The sequence below is a fragment of the Marmota marmota genome, unplaced genomic scaffold, assembly GCF_001458135.2.
Source record: "Marmota marmota marmota unplaced genomic scaffold, marMar, whole genome shotgun sequence".
NCBI classification, from domain to species: Eukaryota; Metazoa; Chordata; class Mammalia; order Rodentia; family Sciuridae; genus Marmota; species Marmota marmota.
The window spans coordinates 4,193,730-4,221,291 of NW_026000026.1; the positions used below are offsets into that span (position 1 = coordinate 4,193,730).

The window sequence follows — 27,562 nt, forward strand, 5'->3', positions numbered from 1 at the left end:
GCACCCCGCCCCGGCGCAGCACCATGCCTGTCCCTCGCCTCTGCGCGCTGGCCGCCGCCCTCCTCCTTGGACTGCTGCTGCTGGGCCTCCCTCCGGCTACAGGTGAGTGGGGCGGGGAAAGGCCGGGTGCCCAAAGGGCCGAGCCACCTGCGCAAGACGGAGTCAGGCAGAGGTGTAGCCTCCCTGGGGGCTGGGGAAGTGGGGATTCTTGGGGCGGAAGTGGGGACACCCAAGAAAACTAAGATTTGGTGATCTCTGGGGCCTAAAGCTAGTGACCCTTGGAGCTCGGGGTGTGGAGCCAAGGTCCTGGAGGTGGTGAGACTACCAGGGGCTAAAATTTGGAGCGGCGGGGCGGGTGCTGAGGGCGGAGACGGGGCTGCCCTGGAGCGGGGAGCCGTCTAGACGCAGGAGGCTCCCAGGCGCTCAGGCGTGCAGTCCCCTGAGGACTGAGATTTGAGGATTTGAAGCCACGCCTGGGGACCTCCTGTACTCCCAGGATTCGGGAACCCCTGGGGTGGTGTGGGCCTCTAGGAGCTTTTAGAGGGTCCCCAGGGCCGGAAAGTGAGAAGGCCAAGGAACTGAGATTTGGGGGTCCTTAGAGTAGGAAGCGGGCATCCTCTGGGTCTGGGGCCCCCGACTGACCCTCCTCCTGCCCTCGCCCGTCCGCAGGCGCGGGGGAGAGGACGGGCGTGTGCCCGCAGCTGCCGGCGGACGTGAACTGCACCAAGGAGTGCCTCTCGGACAGCGACTGCGCCGACTACCGCAAGTGCTGCCAGGCCGGCTGCGGCAGCGTGTGCTCCATTCCCAACGGTGACCCCGCGGCGACCCGGCGGGGACGGGCGGGGCCGCGGAGGATGCGGGAGGCGGAGCGCCGCGTTCTGGGAAGGAGGGCGCCCCTGCACCCGGGGACCCGGGAAGGTCCAGGCGGGTGAAGCAGATGCGTCCCCGCCGTCCTCCCCGCGTGGGCGGCGGGCGACAAAGCGTCGCCGAAGCCAGGCGGAGGGCGAGGGCGGTCCCCTCGCCCTGGCTGCATTCGGTTCTCGGGTGCATGACGGCTTCCGGGAACGCGCAGCGGGACGTTGTTCCGAGCAGCCTGGGGACCCGCTGCGCTTCCTTCCCGGCCGGCCGGGGCCTGCGGGAATCCCGGGCGGCCTCCGAGCTGCGCGGGAGGCCCGGGCGCCGGCTCTCAGCTGCCCTCCCCTGGGCCTCCCAACCCTGGGGAAGAGGGCTAGCAGCCCGGGCCGGCGAGACTCGCAGGTTCCTCCCTCTAAAACTTCCCAGATTAGAGGAGCCCACATCTTGACCTGTAGACGCGAGCCGCGGAGGGAGCCACGGTCCTGCCTAAGGTCGCATTGCCATCCCGTGGCTGACAGTTCAAGTTTCTAAAATTTATTTTTTATTTTTTGTGTTTGCTATTTACTAGCCGAGAGGTTTGAAGAATGCCAGGACCTCTCCCTGGGCACCTTATCCTCCTTCTTAATCTTTAAATTTATCTCTCTCTTCCATCCGAAGTACCCAGAAAGGGTGCCGAGGTGCTCCGTCGGGGTGCTCGCTGGGGCGCTACCCTCTGCACCAGGCTGTGAACTCTGATCAGGGCGAGATGTGGCCTTGGCATGGAATCCAGGCTTCTCATTTCCCGAAGGGAGAAACACGAAAAGCAGGGATACCATCTGGGGGGAAGGGGCGCGCGTGGGAGGGCGACGTGGGAGACCCAGGTACTGTAATTACTGGTCTTTACCCAGGATACAGCCTCTGCGATTTTTCCTCTTGGTTATTTCCCCATCAAAATGCCAGCCGAAGCTGGGAATTGGGAGACCCTGGACCCTGTGAGGAGGGCAGTGGGAGGTGGAGGCGGGCTTGCCCACTAGGGGGCAGCATCTCGGTGTGGAGACCTCTAGTGTGGACCCGAGAGGGAGGACCAGAAGACATGAGGACTGGGAGAGGAGGTCAGAGGCAGAGCCAGGTGGAGGGGCAAGAGGTGTTGTTGGGTGGATAAAGAGGCACAGGCCAGAGAGCTGCCTGGGCCGGGGAGGAGCCCGGAGGCTGGAATCCCAGCCCTGGCCTTTCCAGGTGTGTGATCTTGAGCAAGGTGCTTTATCTCTGAGCTTCTGCTTTCTTGTTTGCACAGTGGGATTGATATGAGGCTAAATGAAGTGGACCTCGAAGTGTCCCATTGATGCGGGGACATTCTGTGTACTTAACAGAGCTCTTCCCTGTTTATACCCTTTTAGTCCCAGGGCCACCTGTTATTGAGAGCTTCTGCCCTTTTCAAGGGAATGGGTTTCTTTGTAAGGGAGTCAGGACTCTGTCAACCAGGCTTGAGGTCCCCTGCAGCTAATCAACAAGTTCTGGGCCTAATTTTACATTTGGCTGATCCTGGCTTCCTTCTCCCTGACCCAGAAGTAGAGTGGTGTGTGTGTGTGTGTGTGTGTGTATTATAGAAGGCTGGGCTCAGGTCTTAGTTTACTCCTGAGCAGCAGGGTGCTGCTGGGTGGCACCTCTCTATGCCACGTTTTTCTCATGCATGATATAAATAGGGTTAGAAATATCCCCTATGGCTGGGTGTGATGGCCCATGCCTATAATCCCAGTGACTTGGGAGGCTGTGGTAGGAGGATTGCCAGTTCGAGGCCAGCCATAGCAACTTAGCAAGACCCTAGCGATTTAGCAAGACTCTGACTCAAAAGAAAAAAAAATGTGTGTGTGTGTGTGTATATATATACATATATACATATATATATATATATATATATATATATAAAGGCTGGGGGTGTGGTTCAGTGGTAAAGTGCCTCTGAGTTTAATTCCTTTTACCAAATAAATAAAGAAAGAAAAGAAAAAGAAAGGAGAAAGAAAAAAAGGAATATCCCCTACAATGGAAATGGAATGGTTCATGTGAAGATTAAAGGAGATAACAGGTTTCCATAGAGAGCACATAGCACATCTCCGCAGTGTTTGCTCTAGTGTGCATGTGTGTAAGGATGTGTGGTTTTATCTGTGCATTAAGTATGGAGGGCCACGGTGCTGAGTGATTTTGATTGGCAGTGAGTCAGTGGAAGTGAGTGAAGAGAAGGTTGAGTGTGCTCCTCTCGTGTGCTCAGCCCATTGGGTGATCCTGCACTGTGTCACCAGCCATGCCAGGTGCTGGTTTTAGCAGCAGGTGCGCAGGGGGCTGGCACACACATTCTGGAGCTAGATTTCCTGCAGTTCAAATCCTGCCTCAGTCCTGTGTGACCTTAGACAACTTAACCTTCTCTGTTAGGGAGGTTAACAGAGCAGCTTAACAGAGTGGGTAGGAAAGCAGGAGCATCCCTGGGGCACTTCAGGAAGAGCCAGAGGGCTCTTTCTCTGCCTCACTTTCCTCCTCTGCAACATGAGGAACTATTAACAGGCCCCTCCTCCTCTCTTAGGGATTTTGTGAGGACGGAATGAGCTAATATGTGTCAAGTGCTTGGAATAAAGCCTGGCTGACAGCAGGGGTGAAGTCATTTTAATAACTACTCATTATTATTACACAGTAGTTTGCTCTTTGGGGGGAGAAACAATGTATGTTTGCTTCCATTGCTTTTGCAACCACCCCCTGAGGTGTGTGACACTGACACCTGAGGCATGAGGGATTTCTGGCCCTAGTCCACAAACGGCAGAGCAGGGACTCAACTGGGGGCTTATGATTCTGAAGGCATCTGGGAGCAGAAGGACGGAATTGCAAGTGAATTCCCTGGCTCAGGCCCCCAAAATCAGAATTCCAAGGCAGCTCCGCTGTTTATGAGTCAGGGTGAGGGGCCGTGGTGGATCCTGCTGTGGCTGTCACCTCTCTGTCCCACCTTTGACCTGCCTCCTCTTACTCCTTTTTCTACCCAGAGAAGCCAGGTTCCTGCCCCAATGTGGACTTACCCCAGCTTGGCATCTGCCAGGACCAGTGCCAGGAGGACAGCCAGTGTACTGGCCCCATGAAATGCTGCCGCAATGGCTGCGGAAAGGTGTCCTGTGTCACACCTGACCCCTGAGGTAGGTGGGCAGAGAGCAAGGTCAGGCATCGAAATCCAAGGACGACGGTACCCTCAGCAGGTTGAAGAGGGAGACCTGTGCACATGCTCTGGAGCTCACGCGTTGGACTATTTATTTACTTTAATTCATTCACAGTTACTGGTTGAGTCGTGTGCTCTGACCACTCTGGGGCTCTGGGGATGCTCCATGAATGAACAAATTGACAAAAATGTCTCTCGGGTGGGGTTTACAGTCCAGTGGGTGATAAACCAAGTAAGTCAGCAAGCAGATTCTGCAGCATGTTACAAGGAGAAAGGGCCCAGGGGAGGGGAAGACAGGGGACAGCCTTGGTGAGGCCTTCACAGTGAAACCCATGTGAAGGCTTCACCAAGAAAGTGGGAAGAGAGGGAGGACACTGTGGGGATGTCCAGGGAGCATCAGGTACAGGGAGCGGTGGATGCTAAGGCAGGAGCATCCCTGGGGGACTTCAGGAAGAGAGATGCCCTGGATCAGGGTGCAGGCAGGGCAGAGAGGTGGCTGGGATGGAATGTGGTGAAGGCAGGTGGGGCAGAAACAAACCAAACGCTTGGTTGGCCCCTTGGGTGATCCTGCCCTGTGTCACCAGCCATGCCAGGTGCTGGGACACAAAAGTGACCATTGCCCATCCCCAGAGCTTGAAGCCCAGGAGCTGAGGCGGATGGGTGGATGACATGCCCAGTGCCCATAGTCAGCTCCTGGTGCCGTGGGAAACAGAAACATCACACAGACGGGTGGGGGCGGTGGACAGATGGAGCAGACCAATGGGGGGAGGCTTCCCGGGGTGGTGACCTGAGCCACAACTAAAAGGTGAGTAAAAGGTAGGTGGCCCTGTGCAGTGCAGTGGGGCAGTCGTCGCAGGCAGAGGGAACAAGAGGAACTTGGAAGTGCCCTTTGGTTGAACACAATTTCAGCAAAGGAACCTGAAGGTCACGGATGAAACCCATTGAGTGCGCAGAGGAGAGACCTGAAGCCTTGAGAGGGAGGACCTGCCCCAGGTCCTGCTGTTTCAAAATGTGCTCTTTAGTGGTTAAGAGGGAGCCATAGTTTCCCCAGGGCCAAGAGCTCTCCTATGGTGTCAGCCACATGGGTGGGTTTTGCAGGCAGGAAGACCCAGGTTCAAATTTCAGCTCTGACATGTAACTGGCCTTTTCACCTCCCTGAGCCACAACTGTTTTGCTTCTAGAATGTGAATAACTGAGATCTATTTGATCAGCTCATCTCAGCTTAGTGTGTGCAATGACACCACAATGGCAGTTCCTGGTGGTAGAGGGATTCCTAGCGGGGTGAATGCCCACCGTCCCTCAGGAAGGCCACAGTGGTCAGTCAGGACAGGATATACCCAGGTGCGTCCTGGGGATGATCAGAAGCAGAAGAGATGGATCTAGAACCTTCAGGAAATTGCAAGCAGTTGAAGTTTTGCTGTGTATGAGTGGGATGGTGGGTTGGGAGGAGTCGGTCCAGGATTTATGTGGCTGCTACTCCTGTCCAGTGTGATGGATGTCATTTTTGATGCTATTGTTACGATTCTCTTCCTCCAGCTCCAGCCACCACCAGCCTGAGGAGTGGGGAGGGGAAGCTTCTGCCTAGACACACATCCGGCCCCCTCATGGCCACCCTCCCTTCTTGGTAGCCTCTGCACTCCTTCCTGGGCTGACCATGGCTTCTCCCTTCTCCCGCCAATAAAGTGACTGCTTTCAGCATTGGTGGCGTCATAGCTTCTGTTCTTATCATCCTGTCCCTGTTTCCTGACACTTGGGTTGGGGTAGGTGGGGCAACCAGATAGTCCAGGTGTGAAGTCCGGGGAGGGCTTAGCTCTGACCCATGGATTCAGGCCTTGTCTCCACATGTCAGTGTTTTCCTGGTGAATGCGTGCACCCATCCTGTGAAGTTGGTCATTGTCCTCCAAAGGTGATGAATGAGAAGAAGAGGTCAGAGAAGAGATGGAATGCCTCCAAAGTCACTCCGATTCACAGCTGGGCATCTGGTGATAGCAGCAGCATGGGCCATGTGCCAAACACACTTGGCTTGTGAGGTCTCCTGGCTTCTCAGAATCCTCAGAATAATTAATAACCATCCCAAGTTACAGACTGGGACTCCAAGAGGTTACTTACCCAAGACCTCACAGAAAGAAGGTGGTGCCACTGGAGGTCAGATCTAATATTCAGAGTGACTCTGAGGTCTATATGTGTTGCTCATACAGAGCACAGCACAGTGCCTGGCAGGATGTATGACGGTGAGTGTTCCTTGGACAGTGGGTAACAGCTCGCGTGGGCTTGAAGAGAGCCCTTGTATGAGCCTGGCAGGTGAAGGGGATGCCCAGGTGAACATGCCTGCTTCCATCCTGCCCTCCAGCCCTGAGGTCAGGGGAGTCTGAGAGAATGATGGGGAGAGCTTTGAAATGCATGGGAAGGGACACTTTGGGATTAGGGGTGTCCCCATCTTTGGGTCTCGTTGATTCCTCTTGAAATAAATGAAAAGAGAACCTCATGTTTTTCTCCTCTCCCTCCAACTAGTAGCCATTGTCCTTGCTTAAGGCAAACCAAGGCACCCTAGGACCAGGCTTTGTAGTCCTCTCCCGTGTGGCAGGAAGGTGTGGAATGGCCTTAGTAGACAGGGGCTTTCACACAAATTCACTCATTTTCATTTAAAAGTGGTCTCAAATGTCTTCAAGCCCTCCCTTCTCTCCCTTCCTTTCCCAGTTTGTGTTTCCTTTATCCGTGTCACAAGACTCCAGAAACCCTTTCCTTATCTAATTTAAGCCCTTTAAATACCAGGTTTCCACATTCACTCCCCTCCCCCTTCCAAAGCTTCATCTTCCAATGGGTGAAGCAGTGATTCACAGGAAGCTGTGAATGGCTCTCTAAGATTTTGTGCCCGTGTGTGTGTGTGTGTGTGTGTGTGTGTGTGTTTTACAAAGAAACTCTTGAGACTTTAAACGTGATGTCCACATTTGTATTATTTCAGGCCCAGAGATGAAATGATCTTAGGAACACGTGAGGACAATGAATTTGGGGTGGGAGAACGGATCTCTCGTTATGAAGGGGGGTTGAAATGCCTCTAACAGCCCTGGCGCAATCCTGACTCCGTGGCGGGCTGTGTCCTCGTGAGGAAGTCACGTGGTTTTGCAGGCTTCCTCACACAGAATTTTCTCCCTAAACCTGTTGTCATTTCCTTCGCAGCCCCCGTAGAGAAATGGCTCACACTGGTTTTCCTCCATTTTGTAATACCATCTGTACAAGCCAGCGCGACAGGAGCCCTTCTCCAGAGGCAGATTGCATATGCTCGGATCTACAGAGAGAAAGCAGTTGAGGGCGGCCAGGCCTTCCCCTTCCCCTGGTCCAAACCCCTTTGTCAGGGGTTGAGATGACCCAGAGCACAAGAGTGAGGCTGGCGTGGCAGCTGTGCCCCGTCCCTCTCCTTTCCAGCCCACGGAAGTTGAAGATTCCATTTTTAGAAGTTGCCCGAAGGAGTGCAAATCCCACACTTCATCATTTTTTTTTCCAATCGACCCACGTGGTTTTATTCTAGCTCAAACTTCACTTTATGCACCCTGTAAAACTGTGATCACCAAGGGGCCAAGTGACTTTTCCAAATCGCTTCACCACTTGGGGCCAATCTCATACTAGAGGCTGCTGCTCAAGTGTACATTTGTTTGTTTGTAATGTTAAGAAGTTGAACTTCACGGGCTGGGGTTGTGGCTCAGTGGAAGGGGGGACTGGGGTTGTGTGTGGCTCAGCGGTAGAGTGCTCCCCTAGCATGCAGGAGGCCCTGGGTTCAGTCCTCAACACTACATAAAGAAATAAACAAATAAACAAAATAAAGGTATTGTGTCTAACAAAAAAATAAATATTAAGAAAAAAAGAAGTTGAACTTCACATCTCCTGGTGCCTTTCAAGATCTGATTTCCTAGAGCAAGCTTTCCCAGGCTTCCGTCTCTTCATGGTCAGTTCTAGAACAGACAGCCCCTGGGGAAAAGGTAGGTTTTGAACCTGAGAGCAGGGTTTAGACTTGACTCAGTAACTTTCTAGCTGGGTGACCTTGGAACAATGAGCTATCGTTCATTTTCTTTCACTGTAAAATGGTCTCTAACATCCACACTTGAGGCTTTTTGAGAGGTTAGAGATAACCAATAAAAATCACTGATAAACGGTGGCTGTTCTTAGATGGTTTCTTAGCCAAAAAAGCCCTTGAGCCCAGGAATGTCATCCGGCTGTTTCTGCGGTCCTAGTGCCTAACGGGGGCCTGGCTCTTAGTTCTCAGTAAATATTTGTCTTCAGAGAACAATAACTAGGAACGCATCTGGGGCTATGTCATAAGTTCCTTTGTACTCTCCTTTCATGTTCTTGTCACCATCTGAGTGGCTTTATCCTTGTATTTACGCTTCACACAGCTATTATGACTTCCAGTGTTACATGAAGAAACTAAGGTCAGGGAGATCAAGTGCCTGTCCTGACATCCTGCTGGGAAGCGGGGGACCTAGACTCAAACCCGGCATAGACCAGCTGCACAGGTGTGCGGGGACTCCAGCCACCTTTGTTGTGATAGCATTTCAGACAGCAGCCCTGGAGGGAAAGGATCAGCTCTGCCTCCTCCCCCACCTGCAGGCTGATGGAGGGCGAGGGATAATGAAAGGAGCCCCTACCTGTAAGGAAAGCTGATTCAACAAATCTCTCACCTTTAAATCTGGGCCACCAAGAGCCCAGACTTTGGAGCCCCCTTTCCCGGCTGTACTTTTCCTGTGACGCCTTATCACCTAGCATGTTATTATGTGTGATAGGTACTATGTGCCTCTCTCCCACTAGAATAGGAATTCCACAAAGGCAGGACCTTTGGCTTCCAGCTTCAACCCCAGCACCCAGGACGGCGGCTGCACGTCACACAAGCTCAGCATACATTTAAGTGTGAGGTGAGGAACGGATTCGGTGCAGCTGCGCCTCTGTCCTAGACCCAACACTCTGAGGTCCCACGTTCCACACTCACCTTTTTCTGACTGAGTCTGAAGCTCTTGGCAGGTGAGAACCAGGAGAAGTAAGAGAGAAGCCTGGAAGCCCATGTTCTCGCCCAGCGGTGGCCCAGCCTAGCACTGCCTTTTTAGAGAGAAAGGGGACCAAAAAGGGGTGGGGATGACCCCATATTTTGCTTATTCCCTCCTAATTCCTGCTTCTCACGGGGGTAGCTGCCTCTGGAACAGAGTGTCCCGAGCACAGTTCTGCCTTTCTCCTCCCAACTTATCTGATCTGGCCACCAAAGCCAATTTGCTACCACTGCAGGGTGAAAAGCCCCTTTACCAATTCTAAATCACGCACCAGATGCCTTTCTTTGCCAGGCACCATGGAAAAACCTCTTTTTTAAAAAATTTCTAATTTGTGTTTTGTTTTTTTTTGTAAATTGAAATATGCTTTCCACATTGTCTCTCGAATCTACATAGGAAATCCTTGAGACTTAGGACCCCATGCTATGGTTTGGATATGGGTTGAGTGTGTTGCTTAAGGTTTGAATGGGGTCCCCAGTGAGGTGAGGTCGAGAGGTGGGGGAGCCTTAACAGACATGGCTTAACGGTCAGGAGATGAGGTCACAGGGGTGCTGCTCTTGGAAGAGGTTAATGGTATCTCGTGAGACCCCAGTCAGTTCCCTTGACAGCGGGTTATTGTGGAGAGAGGACGCCTGGCCCCTAAGTTGCCCAGGCTTCCTCTCTTACCAGGGCACATGTTCCCTGTGCCCTCTCACATGTACTCCTGCCGAGACACTATCTGCCATATTGTGACACAACCAAGAAGGTGTTCACCAGAGGCCAAACTGAGAGGGCCACCTCATCTTGAAAGACTTCAGCCTCCAAAACTGTGAACTAAAATAAAATAGGTTAAACAGCTGGGCACAGTGGTGCACACCTTGCACACCTGTAATCCCAGAGACTCAAAGGCAGAAGGATCACAAGTTTGAGGTCAACCTGGGCAAGACCCTGTCTCAAAACAAAGCAAAACAAAACAAAAAAATAAAAAGGGTTGGGAATGTAGCTCAGTAGTAGAGCACTCCTGGCTTTAATCCTCAGTACAAAAAAAAAAAATTAAAATAAGTTACATAGACTTGGATACCTTGCTATAACAAAGGAAAAAGAACTGATATACCCAGTTTTGTAGATGAGGAGAGGTTGAACTACCCTGACCATTGATAGCAAGTTTCAGAACCAGGCCTGAGACCCAAGTTTGCCCACTCCGATGCTTTTGTGTCTCTCATTCAATCCACAGATATTCATCAAGTACCCTCAGTGCACTGGGCAGAGCGTCAGGTGCAGCCTCTGTACTATCTGGGTGCTCCAAGGGAATTATGGAAGCAGCAAACATATATGGTATGAGGTCAGAAATGGCTACCCCCTTGGAAAAACAGCAGACTTAGTATATTTAAAAAGAAATGTAAAAGCTCAGGGTGAAAGGAGAGCCCAGCTTTGGGTGGTTCAGGGTGTCATTTTGTCTGGAGACACATCTCAGCCCTGAGTCCAGGGTCCAGCACATTTCCCACCTGACTCCTCTCCTGGATCCAATTGTTTTTGAAAGGCAAAGCTGCCATGGCTTTGTGGGACTTAATGAACCTTGGGTTTGAAGTCTGAAGTTGTCCTTGAATTCAGCTACTCTTCTTCTTTTTTTTTAATCATCATCATATTTCTTTTGTTACTATTATTCATTTATTTATTTTTGCAGTATTGGAGATTGAACCCAGGAAAGATAGGCAAGCACTCTGTTACTGAGTTAAATCCCCAGTCCCTATTTATTTATATTAAAAATATTTTTTTTTCCTGTGGTGGTAGATGGACAGCATGACTTTATTTTATTTACTTATTTTTATGTGGTGCTGAGGATCGAACCCAGTGTCTCACATGTGCTAGCAAGAGCTCTACCACTGAGCTACAGCCCCAGCCCCCCTCACCTATTTTTTAATTGACAAAAATTTGGTCTATGTGACCTGACTAACATGCTACTTAACATATGCATTATCTCACATACCTATCACTGTGTGTGAGTGTGTGTGTGTGAGTGTGTGCGCATACTTGCACTTGCAGTGAGAACACTTAAAGCCTATTGGCAGTTTTCAAGTGTACAATATATTGTTATTAACTATAGTCATCACGTTGTGCATTAGATCTCCACAACTTATTTATCTTATCCGACTGATATTTTGTATCCTTTGGCAAATGGGTCTCCAATCTCCCTCCCCAGATCTGGTAATCACCATTCTACTCTCTGCTTTGAGTTCAGTCTTTTTAGATTATGTAATAAGTGAGATCATGCCGTATTTGTCTTTCTGTGCTCCTCATATTTCCCTTGGTGTAATGTCCCCAGGTTCATCTGTGTTGTCACAAACAACAGAAAGTCTTTCTTTTTAAAAAGACTGAGTAGTGATCATTGAGCTTCCATGTTTTCTTTATCCAGTCTGCCTCTGATGGGCACATTAGTTGATTCTAGTACGGTTACTCTTGACCTTGGGCTAGTCGTTTATCTTCTCTGAGCCTCAGTGTTTTCTTTTTTTAATCTATAAATCCAGATTAATTATGCTAATTTAGTATACTTCCTAGAATTGGTGCAAAAATTCAATGAATATTCAAATGCTCTGTGCGTATGAGATGCATGCACAGGTATGTGCCATTTGCGAGTGTGTGTGTGGCGTGTTGCTTTTTTGCAGCTAAGCGTGCTGACTGGGTCAGCTCCATATTCGAGTCCTACAGCAATGTGTTCCCACCTTTGCACATGAAACCCCCTGAAGCCATGATGCTCCCTCCTTGGCCACTGCCTCTTCCAACTACAGTCCACGCGCTTCTTGGTCAAGCCTCTCATCATATGCTGATCTTTACTATTCAGGAAAAGGAAAGGCAGGGGTGCCTATGGGTGCTTCTTGGTGGGGAGCTCACCACCGAGCTCTCTCTTCTGGAGCAGCTAGCTGGGGAGCGAAGAGCTGCCTTTAACACACTATTCAGCCCAGGGACAGTTGCAATGTCTAGAGACGTTTTAGATGGTCACAAGTTGAGGATGAGGAACACCTACCTGTATTAGTGGAATGGGTAGAGGCAAGGGATCCTCCTAAACATCCTCCAATGCTCAGGACGCCCCTCCCCCAACAACAAAGAGTTATCTCCCAAGTGTTAATTGTGCCAAGGTTAGGACACCCCACAGAAGAGTTATGGATATAAATATTTTCTAAAAATATCAAATATTTCCACCACTGGGCTGGGGATGTAGCTCCATGGTGGAGTGCTTGCCTAACATGCATGAGGCCCTGGGTTGGATCCCCAGCACTAAAAAATTTTTTTTCATCATTAACATTGTGTTAACGTCTCAGGACAGTGGGAGGCAGTGCTCGATGAGGGGTGCCTGTACTTATTTAGTCAAATGAGCCTTGCGAGTCTTTGAAAAGCAGGCATTGTGTACCCAGGTTGCCCTGGGGGAGCTGTGATCATGACTCAGTGACTTAGCCTGTCGGCAGATGAGCCGGTGGCAGTGTCTTTGTCATTCCAAAAGATGGAGGCCAAGGACAACATTTATTAAAGGCACATACAGAAGCTGGCAGGCACGTCTTGCTAGTTACCTTGCATTTACCAAAGGAGTCTCACCCTATGGCAGCCACATGTACGGCATGAGTGTAAAGAATACTTAATTTTGATTGCGACCCATTGATGGTGGTGTAGGGACGGGAGAAGCAGATGAAGGCAGGATTTTAAAGAACAGTTTCCCCATTTGGTTCTGACCTCTGTGTAGCCTTCCTCTTTTCTAGAAGGAGAAAGGGGACGGACATCCTATGTGCACCTACTAGATGTCAGGCCGTCTGCTGCTTTGCCTAAGTAGATTCTCATGAAAAGTCCTTGGACAGATATTACTGTCATCCCCATCTTATCAAACAGGAGAACAGGTGGTAGGAAGGGGCCAGGCTCTGTACAGTTATCACGGCCACCTACATGCCAATAGGGTCTGTTTTACTTTTTACTTTATATATGTTTAAAATACATGTCCAACCAGGCATGGTGGCACGTAACTGTCATCCCAGCTACTTGGAAGGTTGGGAGGAGAGGATCTTGAATTCCAGGCCAACCTGGGAAGATTATTGAGATGGTGTCTCAAAATAAAGTAAAAAGAGGTAAGGATGTAGTTCAGTGGTAGAGCACCCCTGGGCTTAATCCTCAGTATCAAAGTGAAATGAAATAAAAATAAGATAAAATAAATGTTCAGAGTGGAAAAATAGGGCTGGCCACTTTAAGAATAGATTCGATTCGTGCTTTCAGAAATTCAAGTGGAATTTTTAGCATAGGATAATTTTTAGCATTCTATGACTAATGGCTTGAATGTAAATAGGGACTCTAGAGTAGGGCAGACAATGTCTGTAGAACTCAGGAAACTGATCATAAAATATGGGGAATTCCTATCGTGGGGGGCTCAGATTGATCCTTTTCCTGGCAGCTGTGACCCTCCAGGGTTTGCATCTCAGTGGTTGAGCATATAAAGAGGCATCTGTTGTGTGCACTGATAACAGTGCTCATCCTGATTGTTATGGAACATCTTGTTCATACTGGGCAGTGTGTTATGCATGTTACATAAAGTCACCTTCTGCGATCTTGATAAACACCGTACAGCTCAAATTTTATTGTTTCGCATATTTTGAAGATGAGCAAACCAAGATCTGGGGAAGGTCTGAGACATGCCCAGGTTTACTGAGTTTGCTGGTGGCTTGACTTAGATTTAACTCCAAGTTTCTCAGACTCAAGTCTTGGTTAACTCATCACACCCAGTCCTCCCAGCCCCTTCTCCTGCAAGGGTCTCTGTCCCACAGTGTGACCCAGGCCGTGCATCACTTTTCCTATCCCAGGCAGACCGGATTCTCCTTGATCAGCTCTTGTGAACTTTTGGTCTTGATTCCTCCTAGAAACGGAGTCTGGTGGAAGGAGAGGAAAGAACTCACAGCATAGAGAGCAGGGTCTGGTGGGGCAGAGGGATCCTGGGCTTGGCTACAGACAGGTGTGGGTGTGTATCATGTGTGTGGGGGGGTGCATGTAAGGACTTAGTTCCATTAGGGTTTGTCACCTGTGTGGATTTGCGTATCCACCACCATATCCCTGACACCGAACAGTCCATACGGCAACGATCTCCAATGTTGTCCTTTCGCACCATGATCTCCTCCTCCCCGCCCATCTCCTGTGCCACATCATAGTGCCTGGAAACCACAAGCCTGGGCTTCCTTTCTAAAATTTTATCATTTAAACATTTTAAATGAATTGACTCCCACGAATTTAACCTTTGGGGATTGGCTTTTTCCCCAGCAAAATTCCCTGGGAATTTGTCCAGGTTCTTCCCCCCACCAGTGCTCGTTCCTCTGTGGTGTGGGGAGTGGTCCACGGAAGCTCCGGGTTTTGTTTAGCCCCTCACCTGTTGAAGGACATCCGGGCTGTCTTCAGTTTGGAGTCATGATGAATAATGCTGTCATGAGCATCCACGTTCGGGTTTCATGTGAACACTCGTTTTCATTTCTCTGGATAAATGCCCAGGAGTGAGATTGCTGGGTGGTATGATAAAGGAATACTTAGTTTTATAAGAAATGCACTGTTTTCCGGGGATGTGCCATTTTACATTTCTAACAGTGATCCGGCTTCTCTGCATCCTTGTCCTCATTTGTTGTTATTGTCACTCTTTTTAAAAAAAAAAAAAAAAACTTAGACATTTTGATGTACAGCAAATAGTGATATCTCATTGTGATTTTAATTCGCATCTCCCATACGTCCGATCACAATGAATACCTTTTCATGTGTTTTCATATGCATCTCCTTCTAGGAAAAAATATCTGTTCAGATCTTTTACCCATTTTCTGATTGAATTATTTGTGCACTATTGAGTTTTGGGAGTTCTTCATATTTGATAGACATTAGCTCTTGTTGTATTATAGTATATCACCTTTATTTTTGAAGGATATAAGGAATCATTCATTCTTTGACAGTTTTTTTTCTTTCAGCATTTTGACATTTCAGTGCTTTCTGATTTCCATTTGTTTCTGATGAAAACTGAGCCATTACAATGAGTCATTTTTCTGTAGTTTTTTCAAATATTTATTTGTTCATCCCAAGTTTGATTCTAATGTGTCTAAGTGTGGTTTTCTTTATGTTTAATCTACATGGGGTCATTAAGATTCTTGAAACTGAAGTCTAACTGTCATGCAGGAATAAAAGCTTCATAATTTGCTGTTTTACTTTGGTAAATTTCCAGTGCCTTGATTTGTTTTTGATGCTTTTATTCAGTTTTATACTTGATTTCTGTAGTGAGGAATTACCTGGCGTTTTTAGGTCACCATAACTGGAAGCCCTTCCCTTGGATAAGTATCTAGGATACATTTACCCTGTAAGGAGCCTCTTCCTCAAATACAAGTGGTTCCATTACTTTCTGGAGGTGCGATATGTATTCACATGTGTTGTGTGCATTTACCCATGTGTTTTTGTACCCGTGTGGCTGCTCTCTGTTGTGACTTTAAGGTGAGCATTTGTACTCAGCACTTGCTCAGGCTGCTTGCCACCCACCTGAGAACTGCTGCTCTCATTTTCTCACAGTTCGCAATTGCATGAGCAAGTTGCCTAACAATAACTAGGGCCACTACGCAGCCTATTTTCCTTGGATTGTCTGTCTTGAACCCACTGGTTTGGTGCCATTTTAAACAGTACCTTCTCAGGCTCTCAGAAATGTCCTATTTGGACGATGAATTTATATATGCATTTGAATTGTCACTTTTTTTTTTTTTTGCACCAGAGATTGAACCTAGGACACTTAACCACTGAGCCATATGCCTAGTCCTTTTTTGTATTTTATTTAGAGACAGAGTCTCACTGAGTTGCTTAGTCTCACAGCCTTGCTTTTGCTGATGCTGGCTTTGAACTCATGATCCTCCTGCCTCAGCCTCCTGAGCTGCTGGGATTACAGGTGTGCTCCATTGCACCTGACAAGTTGTCACCTACTTTGAAGGTAGGCCATCTCTCTTTCCTCATGAGCACTCATGTCCAAATGTCTCGCTTCAAAATTCAGATGTAGGGTGGGAGCTGAGAGCTAAGCCATGTGATAAACTCCATTTTAATGAAAAAAATCTTGCCCATATATTTCACAGTAGGACTTTATTTCACATTTAGCTCCCGTTTTCTCCAAAATTTGTGGACCCCCTCAGAGAAGAAGTAAGAAGTTGGATAGGGTTCAGAACTCCCAGATCTAATACCTACAAGATCTCAACACCTAGTGTGTCGTGCCATGTGGGTCCCAGGGATCACCACTCGGATTCCCCTTCAGGACTGAGGCGCTCACTCCCCGAGTTGCTGGGACCATTGGTTCCTGAAGGCTCACAACTGAGTTTCTCTGTGAGAATTGACCTGGGTCAGTTCCCAATATCCAATATCACCAATATCAAACAACTGGTCAAACGCCTGACCCTCTAACCCTAATTAGAGACAACCATGAAGGTCCACTTCTGCTCAAGATCTCCCAGGGGGTAATCATGGGAACCCTCTGTTGCAATTGCTTTATTATTTGTTTATCCATCTGTACATCTCTATCCATACATCAATCCATCTTTTTTTTTCCTTTCTGATGCAAGAAATGACAAGTTCCATGTCATTGGGATTTCTAGCCTGAGTCCCTTCAGGTGGCAGGTGCCATTCCCCCTGTAGCAGTCAGGGTTTCTCCACACAAACCTAACTCTGGTTACTTTAAACATAAATTTATTTTTAAAAATTGGGGTATTTTGGCGTGTGGCAGTGAGGTGCGGGCCAATGTGTGCACGGTGACTTTCTCTCCAGATGTTCAGGCACAGCCTGGTCCTGTGCTGCAGTTGGAGTAGGTTGTGCCTTCTGAAGCGGCATCTCTTTACAATGAAGTTACAGTCTCCAGAATTCCAGTCCCCTTTCACGGAAGGATTGAAGAGTCTGACAGCCTCATGAAGAAAATTTTAAAACCACCACACTACGTATGGATGTCGTCACGGATGGAAGACTTGCCGAGGTAGAGTTCTCAACCGACTGGCAGAAAGATGCAGAGATCTCACTATGAATTCTCTGTTTCTAGGTTTTGATGGTACCTTATTTGATTTCTTTAATGGCTATGCAGATTTAAAAATAAGAAAGTGATTTGTTGGAAAGGCCAAACAGAGAGTACAAGATTATCTTTGAATTTTAGGATATTTCAGGTTTTCGGGCAGAACTGTAGTCAGACCTAGTGACCATGATCCCGAGATATTGGAGGCGATCACAGAAAATGCTAAAGGCTTGGGTGGGATATAGGAGAGAGGATTTGGGTGGAACTGAAGAAAATCCTTACAGGTAACCACGTAAACCTTTTGATTCACCTCCCCTACGATCTTGATGTGGCACTTACGCAGGCTTACCTGCCGACGCGGTCTGGAAGAGTTTGACAGGTCAGTGGAAACGTGAAAGGCTTTTCACCAAAGCCAGTGAGTCTCCTGGCCTCGCTATTCAGAACACAGGGTGACATGACAAAGTCGGATGAGGTTGGGAGATTTCAAAAGAAGAGAAAAATCTTGGCTTATTTCTGGTTAAAAACAGGAAGGACTTAGTGAAAGTGGCAGATAGCCCGGACCCCTGAAGCCCACTCAGGACTTTATTATAGATGTAGGTAAAAATGCACGTCGGCTTCACCGCTAGAACAAGTGCATTTGGGCTTTACTTGTTTTGATCAAAAAAATTCAGAGTGAGGATCGTCCAGATGTGAGGGTAAAATCTTAAGCAAGTGTTCCGACATGTGACGAGACTTAACGTGTGTCTGGCACTTAGTCTAGGGAGCCTGTCACCATGGCCCATGTGTGTGGACGGCTCAAGTATCAAGGCGAGCACTGTCTCCTACCGGAACTGCAGCGGTCAGTCCCCCCGTTGTGTGTCAGTGACCACGACATCGGGAAAGGGGGCATTTCTTCAGGAAAGGAGATCAGGGCTCTGCTGCAACAGTTATGTGAACAGTGGGGAAAAAGTGGCTACCCGATGGAGAAAGAGGAACTTCTCAGTCACATACAGGAGACGGAAATCTGATGAGGAAGCCGCTGCTGGAAAGTGGTCGGTAAAACGGGTTTTATTCCGTTTCCCTCCTGATGAAATTGAAGAGAGGACAGCAGCTTCGGAGTGGTTTACAGGATATCTTGACAAAATTATTTTGTGAAATTGTGCTTCAGGCACTAAAAGGAAGTCTACCTCCTCCTAGGTTCGCATCACTGTGCCTTAGAATTATTTTGGAAAAGTAGGGTCCATTTGTCGCCAGACGGTAATAATCTCAACACCTGGTGATTGCCTCCAACAGAAAAATGTTCATGTCTGCTGAGGAGAAAGCTGGGCTGGCTTGTACAGCGATGGCCTCTGATAGGTTTCAGGTCTTATAAGAGATCCAAAATTAATGCTAACCAGTGCCTGGGAATACTCGACAATTGGATTAAAACTCCTGTATAAAAGTGTAAGTGGGGTGGCACCCACATAGCGACATGTATTTTACCGTGGAAGGGATATTTTTCTGTCAGAAGATGTCCTAATCCTGTGCATGCTTGAGTCTGATATTTTAACCAAATAGTTCCTTTTGCTTTGGTGGCACACACACAAAAGTGGGGTGACTTACAGAATCACCTGCAAGACTGAAAAAGATCAGGAGAATGGGTGGAAATGAGGAAGGCTGTGTGGCCAGGGCCACAGTCAACAGGACACTGGGCACTGGCTACCCATCTTGTACCACTGACGCCATCACCATCATCTCTGCTACGGCTGCTGCCTGGAAACAGGAGAAGACCCGTCTGCTGTAGTTGCTGCCATCACAATGAATTCTCCATCATCTCTGCCTTTTTTCCTTATTAGCTTTCAATTTACTGTCTGAGTCAGGTGTGTCTGATTGACAGCCTAAGTCCAGTGCCCAATTCCTAGCTGCAAGGGAGGCTGGGAAAGTGAACATGCTGGTGACTTATCTACTGACCTCAGCTCCAAGCCCAACCTTCCGTATTCTTTTTCGTGATGCTGGGAGCGGAACTCAGCCCACTAGGTTTCTCCTTATCTTTTCCTAGTTGGCTTCAAGCTGGACTCAGAATGGAAGCCACTGAGAGGACAGTGATAGGTGAAATAAGGGGACAACGGGCTTTCACCCATCCGGTTTCTGGCTCCTACCAATTTCTATCTAGCAGCAGAAAACTGTTACACCTACAGTCTCTGGATTCTTCTGGCACTCTCCAAATCAGCTGAACTGCAAATCCTCCCTCTACCCCCACCAAAGTTAACCAGCTAACTGCGCCTCCCCACCCAGTGGGCCAAGTACCATTCAGCCCTCAGAGGTCTGAACACCAGGTGCAGCACAGGAGAGGAAACAGCTCCAGCCCCATAGCTGCTGCCTCTCTGTCCTCGCCAGAGGTGTCAGCCAGCCGCACCCGGGTCCCTTCTCTTAACTCTAGCTTCTCTCAATAATAATCTCGTATTCTCCTAAATCTAGGAGTGAGGGGTGACTCAGCTTCTCCTTTTTCCTTTCACCCTCCCAGGACTCCTTCAACCAGTTCTCCGTGTTGACCCCTCCCTGTTTGGAATGCTGGTGTGGGTTCCGTGTTCCTTACTGGACCCCGACGGACAGCCTGGCCCTTTCAGCTCTATACTGAAATACTCCCCCCCTCCCCAGAGGGAATCCTTCAACTGCAGGAATGAGACGCAGATGATAAATATTAAAAAGCAAGATGACAAACAGCCCTGGTTTCCAGATTCCGGTTGCGGGACCTGGCAACACCTGGCCATGTTTCAGACCCGGATTTTAGTTCCCGTTTTGCCACCAATGTTCTGTGTGGTCACGGACAAGTCTGTTTCCCACTAGAAATTGCCCTGGGGCTGGTGGAGCTCTCCAGGCCTCTCAGCTCAGGATGCCTTGGACCTCCATCTGGGCTTCCCCTCGGCATTTCTGATTTTGGAGGCAGCTCTGAGGAGAGAAGGAGGAGAGGGAGATGAGGGGCCTGGTCTGCACAGTACTTTGGGAAACACCTACAGGGTCCACTTGACATGTCTTCCGGGGTCTAAAGGGAAAAGTGACACCCCAACAGTCAGCACTGAGAACCGGACCCTCTAGCTCCACTGAGGCGTCCCTTTCAGCAGGTGTTCTGAGTTCACCCCTGAGCAGAACAGGTGAGCAGATACCATCAGCCCCGAGACGCTCTGGCCATTTTGAAGGGCCTCTTTGGTTCACAGGCTCCCGGGACAGAGCAGTTTATTCTAGTCATTCATGTGTGTCAACTCCAATCGGGGACTGGAGGGTGCTCAGGTGCTTATCAGATTTGGCAGAATTCCTCTGCTGTCACAGGTTTTGAACTTCTAAGTCCCTTTTAACATCACCAGCCCACCGCCTTCAACCCAGATGGGAAATGTGTTCCTCCACCCTACCCAGTCTGGGCCCGCCTCTCGGGACAGCAATTTAGTAGATCTGAAGGCTCCACATCTTGAACCCCTCCCTCTCCTAAGTGGCTCTCGTGTGTTGTTTTCTAATGGCATTTTCAGAAATCGTTAATCATTGACTATGGTGGCGCTTCTGCATCACACTGGGAAACTGTCCCCTTTACTGAAGCCGCAGAAAACAAGTCCTTGAGCCCTTTTAGAGACAGATGGCCATGAGATGGATGGAGCTCAAGCCTCGGAGTTCCTCACTTGAGCAAGCCTCTTCTAAGATTCCGAGGGTGGCTCTCGCTATCCATTGACATTGTCAAATGATTGGTGACATCATGCTGGCCATCACCAGCCAGGCTGCCTTACCTGCCCACTCTGACTCGTGTCACACTTCTCCTGGCCAGGTGGTGTTGGAATGGCTGCAGAGTACTCCCTTGTTCCCCTGTCAATTTCCCTTGATGCCATGACACTATGTCCTGGGACTTTGAGGTGGCATCATAATATGAATGTACCTGGCCCTAGAAGGCTGTGAGTTGAGGAGGAGAAACAAATTTTGACATGTATTGAGCCAGAAAAACAAGTCTCTGGAAAATTCTCCCAAATATCAGGTGCATAAAATTACAAATAGAAAAAAAAAAAAAACAGTTTTTATGGAAGGCTGTTCAGAAGTTCTTTACTGTAAGAGCATCCTTGCTAATTCGGTATTCTATCATGAATATTTTCTTTAATTTTTAAAATATTTAGTTTTTAATTGTAGTTGGACACTATGGCTTTATTTTATTTATTTATTTTTATGTGGTGCTGAGGATGGAACCTGGGCCTCACACGTGCTAGGCGAATGCTCTACGGCTGAGCCCCAACCCCAGCCCATGGATATTTTCTTTTTTGATGGGATTACACAAACAAGAATTTATTAAAATTCTTGTGTTTTTAGCACCCAAGCTTGTAAATATTAAGGGTGGGTCAGCCTTGCACAGGGTCTATGCATCCCAACTATCATCCAAATAAAAATACAAAACCATGTTTGATCAGTCGTGTTGAATGAAAGACGGACTTATCTTTCCATGCTCTCTCTAGAAATTGGGTTTTGTTAAAGAAATTGATGTCAGGAAGGTAAAACATTAATAAACAATTAATTTCGATGGATTCTGTGCAATTTGTGGTATTTTTAAAATTTGCAATTGTTTGTGAGTTCCTTTCCCTGTGAATAATCTCCTCTTTTGCATTTCACTTATATTCGGCTTTTTAAGGACTCCTAGTTTATCAGTTTTAGATCATACAAAACCCAGATCTTCTCAGGCTCTCTGCTTAAGCATCTTAGGGCCATTTTACCAGGTAGCTGCGTCACAGAGTTCTCAGTTTTTCAGATTTTCATTCTCTTCTCTCCTTTTGATGTTACTGGAAAAACCCCCCAAACCTTTTGTTCTCTGAAACTGCGTATACGGAGAGATGAGTATACGTGAAGACCTGCAGGTTGCAATGGAATCATTCAGACCAGGCTACGGGGTCTCAGACACTTTAATAGGGGAAACTGGAGGCTTCATAGGAATAAATGGGGATCCTGAAAGTTGAAGAAATAGGGTCTCACACTGAGGAAGGCCCAAAGGGTGAAGGCCATCATGTTTGAAGAGAAGCCGAGGAGAGAAAAGGGAGTGAGCAAGTCCTGGGGTTCAGTTTTTGGAGCAGCCAACACCGGGGTGGCTGAAGGTGACAGTGGAAGCCAATGTGAAGCATGGGTCAGGCCCACGTGGAGACTCTTGCAAAGCAAACCCCAAAGGTGGCTTCAGCTCCTCCTCCTCCTGTCAGAAATTCGAGTCTGCAAGACAGCAGAAGAAAGGGTGGGATGCTTGGAAATGGGAAAGGGGAGCGGGGTCACTTTTACATCTTTTGGCAGGAAGTGAAACCAAAGCGAGTTGAGGTTGGGGACCCACAGAGTGGATCGGGTGCTCTGATTTGCCCAGCAGAGTCCCAGTTTATCATGTTGTCACAGAGTGATACAATAGTAATGGCAACCCTAAGTGTTCCCAAGGTGTCTCATGTGGACAAGAAAGGACCTCAGGTTGCCGTGGCCTTCAACCATCTATTGAAGGAAAAGAAGTAGTGAGGGGTTTTGATGAGAAGTGGCCCTGCCATGACTGGGTCAGGAATGACGCCCAGTGCTTGGTGGCCTTCTCTCCGTCTCCGCCCCCTTTCCCAATTCATCATGCCGACTCTCTCTGCCTACAGGCTTCCTTCCTAACCTCTTTTTCTCAAATCTCCTTTTTACTTACCCTCCCACAAGACGTGCCCTTATCTCCTGATCGGCCCTGGTTCTGTCAGCCCCGGGCCTGCGGCAGCCTTGGAAAGGACCAGCACCCACATCTCTCAGGTGCTGGGTGGAGCGTGGGAGTCTGAGACGTCCCCCACCCCCACCCGGAGGACTCACAACTTTTTTGGCAGACGACCATGCAGATAGCCTCACTTTGGAAGTTGTTGTTGTTCCCTTGGCAACCACCGTAGATGAACCTGGTGCAGAGCTCGGTCTCTTTGTTATACCACCAGCGCGGGAGGTAGGCCATGCAGGGCCCCACCTCCTTCGGCAGGCTGCAGATGTCTGCAGGGAGATCACGGAACACAGCAGTGAGAATGCTGGTCTCCTGGGCAAGGTCCACCTCCCTGCCTCCGGCCACTGCTCTCTTTGTCCCTACTGTGAGGCATATTTATCTCAGGACTCCCAATCATATCTCGGGGCTCCCAATTCAGTGTAAACCTTGGCCACTTGCTTTAACCTCTCTGGTTCTTGGCTTCCTGTACGTCCACAGAAATCAGTTTAAAAGGATACTGTGGGTAGAGGCCGAGAGATCAGTGGAGGGAAGGGAAAAAGGTGGGGAAAGGGAAGGAGAGGAGAGGCACTGGGGTCTGAACTAGAACAGGACATGTTCCTGGCTTGTATAGTTACATCAAATGGATTCTACTGTCATGATCACCAAAAAGAACCAATAAAATAGTGATAACAGAACATGGGAATACAAAACGCCACCCTGCTCATCTTACAGGGCTGTGGTAGGAGCAGATGTGACAAGGCCACATGGACCCTTCTGCTGTGCCTCCTCCACATCTGAGCAACGAAGAGCTCCGGGGTTTTGAGAGTAAATAGCATCCCTTTCTCTCCCTTTCTACCATTTTATTAATTCAAGCACCATTATCTTTTTCCAGGACTGTCCTGAAAGGCTACTGACTGATCTGCGCATTTCTCCCATCTACTCCACACGGTGTCCAGAGAACTGATCCACAGGGATGGGGACAAAGTTCTACCCAGAAGGACTCCAGAACCCATTTCCTGGGCTGGGATACAGCTGAGGGGCAGAGGGCCTGCCTTGCTGGCATGAGCCCTGGGTTTGATCCCCTGCACCCGACCCCCCAAAAAGAAGTGTCTCTCAGACCCTCTTTTTGGCTTTATCTCATTGCTGCCCCTCACACTCACCCCTTCTAACTTCCTGCTCTAAGAACAGCATGGTCTTATCCACCTCTGCCTTTGCCCTGCTCAAGTATCCGTCCCCCCTCACCAACTAGACGCACTCCTATCTATCCTTCAAAACCCTTCCAGGCATCAGATCTTTGTGATGCCCTTCCTCAATTCATTCTTTATTCCTTGCTTTTTATTTTATTGCTTCTAAATCTTGCACATTTATCACTTTTGTGACACACATTTATCACTTCAGTGTAATTGTTTATTCACATTTTCTGACTCCTCTATGAAAATGTAAGGTTTTCTAGAGTGGGTATTGTGTCTTATGCCAGCTCGGTACAGCCGTTCTAGAAGATTTGGCATAGAGAGGATGTTTCAGGAGTATTCACAGTCTAAACAAATGTATCCTGAATATAAAGAAGCTTTTATTTTTTTTTTGGGGGGGGTGGGTAATGGGAATTGACCTCAGGGGCACTTGGCCACTGAGCCACATCCCCATCAGGGTCTCACTGAGTTGCTTAGTGCCTCGATAAATTGCCGAGCTGGGTTTGAACTCACAATCCTCCTGCAACTGGGATTACAGGCATGTGCCACCATGCCCAGCCTATAAAGAATAAGGATTAATAAGCAATTGTTTTGTCCATTGTGCTCTGAGGTATAAATACAGTCCTTTAGCACTTCCGGTCTAGACCACATCAAAACGATTTTAGCACTTATTAAAATGTCAGTCATATTCTTAGCATTTAATATATGTTAACATTTAATATTATGTAGCTATCCCTCTTACTGCTCTCACTATGCAGATAACAAAAGTGAACCCAGGCAAATGATAAGGGATTCAGATGTAGACAATCCCCCACTCCTAGGATCAAGACCAGACCCTGTGCTCCTTGCTAGCCCAGCACCATCTGTCTCATCTCTCATCCTCTCAGGCTTTCTCCGCTCTCTGACTTTTCAAGGCCTGAGCATGATGCTTCCTAACACAGGGCCTTTGCTTGTACTGTTACCTGTGCCCGAAAAATTCCCTCCAATTTTTGCCTGCATACCACCCATCTTTCAGAACCATGAATCCCAGTCATAGAAAAATCTTTCCTGCCCTCCCTGGCCACAGCAAGCAAGTGAAGCCCATCATGGGTGACAGTGGTCCTCTCAAATATTTGTTGAATGAATAAATGAATGCATAGTGTTTGATGGTCTTCTTTGGAGCCCAGTGATATGGGGCAGAGAGGAAAGAGTGTAGGAGGTCAAAGGTGATCCCAGAAACCTTCCTGGATTGATATAGACAGAGAGGCTTGGGGACAAATGCCAGGAAATACCAGCCATCCACCTATCTCTTATGGTGATCACATAAACTGATGCGATGTTGGCATCTGACCGGACTTTGGTGGCAACTTGGCATTTCAGAAGATCACCAAACAGGAGCCCAGAGACCATGTGGTTCAGTACCCATAAGTAACTTATGGAAAAGGAAACTGAGGTCCAGAAAGGGAAAACCACATTGCTCACATCACATACAAAATAGGGGCAGGATATGGTCCGGGTCTCCTGAGTCCGGCACTGACGGGACTTGTGTCAAGGAGAAGATGCATCAGGACTTGTTCAGGCTCCGGCCCTCAGTGACCCAGGGAAGGGGCTGGACAGTGCCAGTGTGGGAGGGGGGAAGGAGGGCTGCATTCATTCAGGGGATCCGTAGGTACCTTTTCTCATGTCTAAACATTTCTTTCCGCAGCTGAACATGCAACACTTCATATTATTTGGGCACTGCCTGTGCCTCGTACATAGGTTTCTTTCTTCGATTTCACATTTTACTCTGACTTTGGGACACGACTCTGGAGAGGAGAAGATATGCTTCCTTGAGGCCTGGCAGTGGGTGTCTCTCCCACTTCCCAGGCGCAGGGCACCTCTGCAGAGTTGGGGAAGCTTGATTCCCTTCTCCTGCCCCAGGAGGACAGTAACTCTCAGGGGGCTCAGGATTCTCACAACACTAGCCACATCCCCCACCTCGTGACTCATCACCTAATCCCTAAGCCCACTCCCAACCCTTCTCCCACCACCTGTATAAGGTTCCTGGGAGGAGAACATGCTCCTCTAGGAGGTTCCCCTAGGGGGCGCTGTAGCTCCTGCTAATTGAGATCTGCATTTGAGCATCTGGTGGCTGAGCTTCAAAATTCTGTACAGCCTTTCCTATGGCAGACACCCTCTCTGAATCTTCCTTTCCTCATTTGCCCAGAGGGTCATTCCAAAGACGGATGCAACAAAGTTTGAAAAGCCATCATCCAGCTGCCTGGGACCATATAATAATGTGTTGATGAAGTACTTACTATGCACCTGAACTTTTCTCTTTAATCCTCATTCCAAATACCTCGGTAAGTACTATTAATATTCACATCTAATAAGCAGGAATCTGAAGTATAGGGAGGCTATATAAACTCATCCAGGGTCACACGACTATTAAGGATGCAGGCAGGATTGGAACCTGTAGCATGTGGCTCCTGAGAACTCACTGCCAACCGCAGCTTTTCCAGTGCTCAGTGTATTTACCTACTGATCCTGGAATCTTTGTATTTCAATATTGCAAGGGACTTTGGGAGATAATTCTTTACCACAAAGGCCAGGATCCTTTGTGGATGTGGGTGGGGGAGTGGGGCAACTTATTTGGGGCTTCAGTGGAGAAATTTGGAAGTCAGTGCAGTGCTGCTAGGGAGTATGGTGTCCTCAAGGGAAAGTCCCTGGGCTATCTAGTTCCTCAAGTACACTTTATGCGGGGGTCCAGGCACCTACAGGAAGAACCCCTCGGGATGCAGTGGGGGTGGGGGTGGGGAACTGCTACAGTCGGGTTCCCCCCTAGGAAGGGGGCTGAAATAAAGACTCCAAATATTCCCCCTCTGTCCCGCCCAGGGTCCAGGCTGAAGTGGGGAAAGCATTCCTCTGTGATGCTCTTCTTTGTCCTTTGTCCCCTTCAAATTCTCTCTGTACGTTAGAGGGACTGTGTCCCCAATACTTACTGAAAAATAACCCCTCAACCAGCCCAGGTTCCTGGACACCCCCCAGGAGGATGAACGGTACCAGGAATAGTAGAAGTCCCAAGAGTCCCATTTTAGGAAGTGCTGGCGGATGTCACCCAAACTAGGTACGCTGCTCTCTTCACTGCCTCTGAGCGTTGGCGGCCCAGCTCAGCCCAACACTCCAAGAAACAAGCCTGGAGGCCAGCCAGCCATACTCCCTCCCCCAGGCCTCGCGATCCCAGGCTCTCTCCACCAGGGGGAGGGGTCACTCCCCCTGGACATTCCAGATGCCCCCAGCAGAAGGCGTGGACAGCTCCAGAACCTTCCTTATCTCAGGGACAATGTGGAGGCTGAGGGTATTCTCATCTTTCTGATTTTGCTCTTCTCCCGGTATTAGTGCTTTATTTTTCTCACGGTTTCTCTTTTTCTTCTCTGTGTCCCTTTGTGTTTTTTTCTTGCTCCTGTCCCCCCCATCCCTTTTCAACGACTCTTTTTCACTGTCCGGGTCACTTCTCTTCTTTCCCCCTCTCTGTTTTCTTGGGTCCATTTTTTCTTTTCTTTGCAGTCCTGGGGGAGTAAACCCAGGGGTGCTTAACCACTGAGCTACATCCCCAGCCCTTGTCATTTTTTATTTTGAGAGAGGATCTTGCTTAATTGCCCAAGTTGGCCTAGAACCTGGGAT

At 48.5% G+C, this 27,562-nt stretch overlaps 3 protein-coding genes and 1 pseudogene across 4 annotated transcripts; 2 read left to right on the forward strand and 2 right to left on the reverse strand.

Annotated features, from left to right (window-relative positions):
* Positions 1 to 5,725, forward strand: Wfdc2 (WAP four-disulfide core domain 2). Of its 2 annotated transcripts, none has more exons than XM_048810734.1 (4): positions 1 to 102; positions 670 to 918; positions 3,861 to 4,007; positions 5,564 to 5,725. In XM_048810734.1, exons 1-3 carry the CDS (start codon positions 24 to 26, stop codon positions 4,004 to 4,006), a joined length of 474 nt encoding a protein of 157 aa, XP_048666691.1. In that variant the 5' UTR covers positions 1 to 23; the 3' UTR covers position 4,007; positions 5,564 to 5,725. The 2 variants fall into 2 exon arrangements, with proteins under 2 accessions (XP_048666691.1, XP_015334385.1); XM_015478899.2 differs by having other exon boundaries at positions 670 to 810.
* A 1,165-nt stretch (positions 5,726 to 6,890) lies between these two features.
* On the reverse strand, positions 6,891 to 9,389 carry LOC107160189. The gene is made up of 3 exons (XM_048811929.1): positions 9,006 to 9,389; positions 8,514 to 8,667; positions 6,891 to 7,549 (listed from the first exon to the last, which is right to left on the reverse strand). Exons 1-3 carry the CDS (start codon positions 9,076 to 9,078, stop codon positions 7,138 to 7,140), a joined length of 639 nt encoding a protein of 212 aa, XP_048667886.1. The 5' UTR covers positions 9,079 to 9,389; the 3' UTR covers positions 6,891 to 7,137.
* A 7,438-nt stretch (positions 9,390 to 16,827) lies between these two features.
* LOC107133527 lies at positions 16,828 to 18,069 on the forward strand (annotated as a pseudogene).
* Positions 18,070 to 22,229: 4,160 nt separating this feature from the next.
* Positions 22,230 to 26,974, reverse strand: Eppin (epididymal peptidase inhibitor). The gene is made up of 4 exons (XM_015476965.1): positions 26,881 to 26,974; positions 25,573 to 25,704; positions 22,853 to 23,020; positions 22,230 to 22,243 (listed from the first exon to the last, which is right to left on the reverse strand). Exons 1-4 carry the CDS (start codon positions 26,969 to 26,971, stop codon positions 22,230 to 22,232), a joined length of 405 nt encoding a protein of 134 aa, XP_015332451.1. The 5' UTR covers positions 26,972 to 26,974.
* Between the last annotated feature and the right edge of the window lie 588 nt (positions 26,975 to 27,562).